The sequence below is a fragment of the Echinops telfairi genome, unplaced genomic scaffold (assembly GCF_000313985.2).
Source record: "Echinops telfairi isolate 266 unplaced genomic scaffold, ASM31398v2 ScPeMD7_4225;HRSCAF=4972, whole genome shotgun sequence".
NCBI classification, from domain to species: Eukaryota; Metazoa; Chordata; class Mammalia; order Afrosoricida; family Tenrecidae; genus Echinops; species Echinops telfairi.
This window is the reverse complement of record NW_022108124.1, coordinates 16534995-16541489: the sequence shown is the minus strand read 5'-3', so window position 1 is coordinate 16541489 and position 6495 is coordinate 16534995. Positions and strand designations below refer to the sequence as shown.

Below are 6495 nucleotides of genomic sequence, written 5' to 3'. Positions count from 1 at the left end.
GTGTGTGTGTGTCCTAGGCATGTGTAGGCCCGGTGTCACTCCCAGGTCTTGGGGGTCTTGGCAGGTGGCGGACCCTCAGGCTGGGCCTTCCCTTCCCTGTGGTGATGAATACTCCTGACCTGTGTACACCAGCCTGGGGGCCCTTTCTCTCTCTAGTTGGTCAAGATGGCTCTGAGCTTCTACGGAGGTGCTCGTGGGATCACCCACGGTCACCAAGTGCCCTCTGATCCCCCTCTGACATCCAACGCTCAGATTCCAGAATGCAGGACCTGTAAGGTCAGCTCTCCCCATCTCAGATCCAGCTGAGCTCAGGGGCTGAGAAACCGGGCCCAGGGGATTCCCTTAGCCAGCGCCCCCCATCCTGTGAACTGCTTCCATTGTCCACATGCCCCCACCATATGGCCCCTTGGGCTTTCTCACCCTGGATGGGACAGCAGCCATAGACACCACCCTCCCAGAGGGACCCCCGAAGGTCGAGCTGGCTCCTGTCACTTTTCAGACCCCAACATAGTATTTGTTCTTCAGCTAAGGGTCGTGGTGCTCCCTGTACCTTGGCTGGAACCTGCTTGGATGGTGCAGGACTGTAAGGTTCTGTTCTGACCTAGTGTCATCATGAGTCAGAACCGACTTAACGGGGGCACCTAACATTCCCCCACACACACACACACATTCTTTCTTCCACCTGGCTTTCCCAATTCTCCCAGCAGGCATCCTTTCCTCACACCCCAGGGGATCCGCTCACTTAGGGCCCCATCCAACAATTGTGGGGCAAACGCCATTGGATCTGAGGAACCGCGAGCCTCCGGGGCCCTGGCTCAGCCAGAGATGTCACCTGCTGTTGCGTTCTCCACCTGGGCCTCCAGGAGGCACTGCTGGTGGTCCAGCTCGATCTCCTGCAGGAAGATGCACTCCTCCCGCTGCAGCCCCGCCACCTGGCCATCCTGCGGACAGAGAGGAGAGGGGGACCCCTTCACCTTCTGCCCCTTGACCACCAACCGACTCTAGGAGCCCGGGGTCCAGCTGGAAGCAGGCACCTGACTGGAACCTGAGGGGCTTCCAAGTTCCAGCGGAGTCAGGGTCCTGACTTTAGACCCAACCCTGGTCCCAAACCCAGCCTGGGCCCCTGCCTCCACATTCAGACCGAGTGGCTGTTCCACTCCCAGTCTCAGATGGCCTTCTAACCCCAGGCCTAGACTGATGCCGTGCCCTAACCCAGGATGGACCCACCGCTCTTGCACATTGTCCCCAGGACTTGGCCATCACTTCTTGGTTGGCTCCCCCAACAGTGTGGGGACTGTCACAACATTGTCTCCTGATGGGGCATAAAACCTTGAATAGAGCTTTCTCAGAGCCCAGAGCTGGCCCACTGGAGTCTGCCACCTCCACGCCTTCCCACCTCAGTCTTCCCGTATAGGGGTGTGGGACGGCCAGTATTACTTTGTTGCACTACAGCCTCTAGCTCCTGGGGCCAGGTCTAAGGGATGTCCAGAAGCCTGGCCATATTTTCCAGCCCCTGTCTCCATTCTGGGAGCATGTGCTGAGTGCTGGGTTCCCAGGTGGTGAAGGGGTCTCCCTCCTCTGGCTCGGCTTGCCACACCTCCTCTACCTCCTTCTTAGCACCTGAGCAATCCAAGGGACAGTGGGTGTCATGGGGGGCAGGGGTAGGTAGATGGAAGCCAAAGAGGCCTGTCTAGCCTCCGGGTGGTGGGAAGGGCGAGGAAGGCCGGAGGTTCTCTTCTTCCTCCTGCGGTGTCCTGGCCAGCGATCAGGGGTGGGGCCATACCAGGTGTGCCAGGGGAGGTTGGCGTTGAGGCAGACACGTGAGTAGGGGTGACGGCTATCCAGAAAGGACCAGTGAAAGGGCCAGGGCTTGGGAGCTGCTGCTGGGTGGGAAGGCTAGCTAGGAGCTTCCACCGGAGAGTGACTGGGCCGCTAGCAGTTGTCTCCTCTTTGGTTTTAGGGAAACGATGGCTACTAGGGCAGGTGACCTCCCTCAGTTTCCTGACCTTGGCAAGGGGAGGAGAAGGTCACAGTCCTTAGCAAGTCGGGTGGGGGTGGGGGATGTGGTAAGGGTATACCCAAACCACCTTCTCAGCTTCTCCACCAGCTTGGCCCTCCCACCCTGGGATAAGGTCCTCCCCGCTGTAGGCCCAAAGGGCCTCAGCTACCTCCCCTGCTGACTCAAAGGCTTGTGACCATGGACTTAGGAAGAGAGCTCCTGGTGGTGGTGGTGGGAGGGGCTGCTTATTTCCTTCCCTTAAAGGGGTCCCTGCCTGGCCTACAGGAACCAAGTGGGCGGCTTGACTTTGACCATTGCCTTAAGGAAATCAGCTCCCCTGAGAAAGCTGTGCCCCAGGTGGCAATAACTGCTCCACTGCTGTGGGATAGAAGCAGGGTCCCAGCTTGGACATGCAGTGCCCAAGAGGACATACCACTGAGCCCCTTCCACCTCTTCATCACCCAACACCCCCACCTTCTTGGGAGCTTTGACGACACCTCATGGTCACAGAGCTTTCTCTGCCAGAGCCCGGGAAATTTCAAGGAAACGTGTCCCTTACTTGTTATGAATGGAATTATGTCCTGCTGTGAACCCCCAAACCCTGTGCATGTGAGGCCCCTCCCCTTGGGGAGCAGGCTTTCTGAACAAGACACTGTTAGTGTCAGGTAAATCTCTTTGGCACCGTGAGCAGGGTTTCAATCAGCGAGTGAGCACAGACGGGTGCCATAGCACATGGGAGACTACCAGGGAAATGAGGCTCAGGAGCTGAAGAGGCAAGAGAGAGGACCTCCCCTGAGAGCGGACACAGAGAGAAGGCCTCCCCCTGGAGGGGGGCCATGAGTGCAAATGTTGGGTGTGGGACATAAACAGACTTTCCCCCAGCTTTGTCTCCCCCAAATATCTGCCTAACCTAAGAGGCTATTTGCCAGCACGTGGTGGGAGGTCAGATGCTTAGAGATATTCTCCCTATAGGCATTCAACCATCCAGAGCAATCAGACACTAGTGTTTCTCCCACCATAGGCAGGGCTCACACCCTGCTGTTAAGGGCAGTGGATTCCATTCCACAGAAAGCTTAGAAGAAGTCAAGTCTCCAGCTCAAGGACATGAAAAAAAAAACAAAAACAAAAAAAAACCAAAAACCCAACAAAAAACCAAAAACGAGGTTTGAGCGAAACGACTTTTACAAAAAAATTCGCTGTCACCTGAGAGAACCTTCCCAGGCGATGTCACTGGGTGCACTAACTCAGAGCAAGTTGCTTGATGCTCACCTAGTGGGAAAAAAACATCCTACAAAAGCTCCGCCCAGTGGAGCTTTTTTCCGTTTTTTTGTGTGTGGGGTACCCCCTCCCATAGTGCAGACAGCACATTGTTCATGAGTCTCCCTCTAATCATAATCCTGATGCTGCTACAGCTTTATTTGCTCAGCACACACACAGTGCCTGCCACATAGGACTCCCATATAGCATCAGATGTGAGGCTGGCCCAGGACTGGACAGTGGTTTGTCTTGGTGGACTTGGGGTCACCACTATGAGTCAAAGGCTACCAGTTGGCACCTAACTTACTGGGACTTTGAAAGAAGCCATTGGGCAAGTAGATTTGTTCTCTCCCTTTGTGGATTGGAAACCTTAAAGGATTGAGGGGATGGAGATACCATTGCCTTTTATTGGCAAACGGAGTCCAATAATGAAGACCACACAGCTGACCGTCCAATAGAGGGGTGGAGAGCAACTGGGTGTTGAGTCCCTGAATGCAGCCGTGCCTGAAGCCGGTCTACATCTGGCAACATAAGACAGTCATCTTTTTATGGCTGAGTTCTCTGTCCTATAAGCAGCGAGTCTAGACCGTGCTTTCAGAACAGGACAAAGAGCGTCATCACTGCAGGGGACTAATTCAGTCAGGGCTGTGACTGTGTGGCTTACCCAGAGGTGACGGCCACCAGCCACTGCAGGCCCCACAGAGTTAGTTACTGTCGGCTCCTGCTTGCCGTTCTCTGAGAGCGGAAGAGTGGTGAGTCAACTCCCCAACCTGATGGTGCTTGCTCACTCTTGTGGGTACAGGGTTCTTTCTGACAGACCATCAGCAGGAAGGAGAAGAGACTACAGGGGAACCCAGGGGCCTGGGGTGTCTCTAAAGAAGGTAGGGAAAAATCCGAAAAAGTCCCTTTGTCCTCCCACCAATGGAATTGAGTGCTGGCCCCAATGTGGGAAAGGGAGAGAGGAAGTGGAGACCCAGAGAGGGGTAGGAAGGCTCTAAGGTCAGCTAGCAGATGCACATTCCCAAACCCCGCTCAGATAGAACCCGGCTTCCCGGTCACTGGTCTGGACTCTATCAATCTCTTTCCATGGCTTAGCCTGGGGCCATCTGGTCAACCATTGCCCTTTGGGAGCAAGTGCCAGGGCAGCTCCCTCCAGCCCTTATCACTAAGGAATTCAGGCAGACTTTGGACTTCCTCTCCCACTTATTTTCCTACTCTAAATATCCTGCTTATCCCTTTGGACACTACAGGCACAGGAAGAGTGGGAAAATTCCCTGACAGGAGACTGCCAAGCCTGCTACTGATTCACGGGCAGGGATTTAGGGGGAGATAGAGCTGGAGTGTAGGTTTCCCAGAAAGGGGTAGTAGAGGTGGGATACGTAAGGGTTTGGCTGAGATACATCGAAGGACATTCCAGAAAGAAGGAACAATGTGTCGGAGCACAGGGCATGAGAATGCCTATGACATTCCTGATGTGGGAAGGCAGGGTGTCTGCCACTGGGGGCCCTGGGGTTCTTTAGGCAGGGGAGGGTTTGGGAATGCCAGTTTGAGCTTGGATCCCTAGGCCAGGGGGAACTATTAAAGATTTAAAGCAGGAGAGAGTGGGCGGTGTCCCACACATTAGACACAACTCCCTTGGGACCCTTTGGAGGAGGTTGCAGGTGTTGTGCTGAAAGCTATTGCAACTGTCCGGGTCAGAAGTGACGAGACATGGGTTCAGGCAGGAACAACGGGAATGAAGAGCAGGGGACCGATGGTGGCATGAACACAGAAGCCACCCCCCCCCCACTCCGACCAGAGACTCGGGATTTCCCATGTCAACTCCCTGCCAGTGTCCCCCCATATCCTGGCTACCCCATGGCAGGGAACAGAAGAGGAGCGGGGTTGTGGCGATGTTATAGACTGCTTACTTTGCCAGTGCCTCTTCATGCAGACCCGGGGACTGATGTCCTGGAGAAGGTGTGGGGGCTGGCCTTGAACACCCTCGTCTCAGCTTGACCCCAGGGTCAGGCTGACTTTAGGCTCTACGGCACAGTCACTTCTTGGAGTTCATCCCACACAGAGATTTGGGGAGGCACTTGGGATAAAGTCCCACTTTGGGGGCTTCTAAGGTCTGGGGCAGAGTCTAAACCTGTAGGGGAGGTGAGGATAGTGAGGCTGTCGCTGTGGGATGCTGGGGGCTCTGAAAGATGGGGTGAGTTCGGTTCAGTTGTGGGCTGCACCCATCTTCATATGGGAAGTCTGAGACCACTGCGACCAGATGGATATCAGAAGCCCCCCAGCCGGGTCCTAGCCGGAGACCAGGAGCAGGAGAGCCTGAGGGGGCTACTCAGTGGGATTACTGGGGAGCACCAGGCCCTCTGAAAAGAGGGGTGTGACACAAAGCAGGCTGGGTTAGACAAGACAGGAGAAAGAACTTTCTGCCTGCAAGCTGCCGAGTACCGGGAGCTGCTGGATAATGTGCGTTCCTGAGGTTTGTCAGATGGCGGGGTGGGGGTGGGGGGCCGGGGGGTGGCAGGGTTCTTTTTTCCTGTTGGAGGAGACAGGTGTCCCCATCCTTTCTCCAGAGAGCACCCCCTCCCCTAATCTAGCTTTGCGCCCCCACCACCCCATGGAAGGAGGCACCAGCCAAGAGACTCACAGGGACACTCACAGAGGAGCCAGCGGGTAAGGGAGCTGGCCAAAGGCTGCCTGTGTCACTGGGCTTTGGCTCTGGAGCTGGTTAGAGCGGTAGTTCTCAACCTCCTAATGCCACAACCCTTCCTTTCACACAGCTCCTCGTGTGGTGGTGACCAAACCCAACCCTAACATTATTTTTGTTGCTACTTCATCACTGTCATGTTGCTACTGCGATGAATCGGGTGACCCCTAGGAAAGGGTCGTTTGACCCCCCAAAAGGGTCGTGACCCACAGGTTGAGAACCGCTGGGTTAGAGGATGAGGGTTTTGTAGTCAAGGGGCCAAGGAGCGAAGGGGGACAGGTGAGGACAGGTTGGGGCGGGACACCGGAGGAGAATGAAAGGATTCCAGAGGTCACATGATGAGGAGAGGGGAATGTGCTCCCCGCTTGGTCGAAGGGACTACAAGAAGTGGAAATAAAACCTCAGGGTGCGATGTAACAACGATGAGAAATACAACTTTCCTCTAGTTCCTAAATGTTTCCTTCCCGCTCCCACTACCATGACTCAAATTCGACCTTGCAAGTCTGGCTAGACCAGAGGAGGTACACTGGTACAGATA

General features: G+C 55.3%; 1 protein-coding gene across 1 annotated transcript in view; it reads right to left on the bottom strand.

Moving 5' to 3' along the window:
- VIPR1 (vasoactive intestinal peptide receptor 1) overlaps positions 1-6495 on the bottom strand; it is a 37070-nt gene that overhangs the window by 23800 nt on the left and 6775 nt on the right. Inside the window, exon 4 of the mRNA XM_030886933.2 lies at positions 833-941. Within this exon, the coding sequence (XP_030742793.2) occupies positions 833-941 (109 nt within the window). The remainder of the gene's footprint in view (positions 1-832; positions 942-6495) is intronic.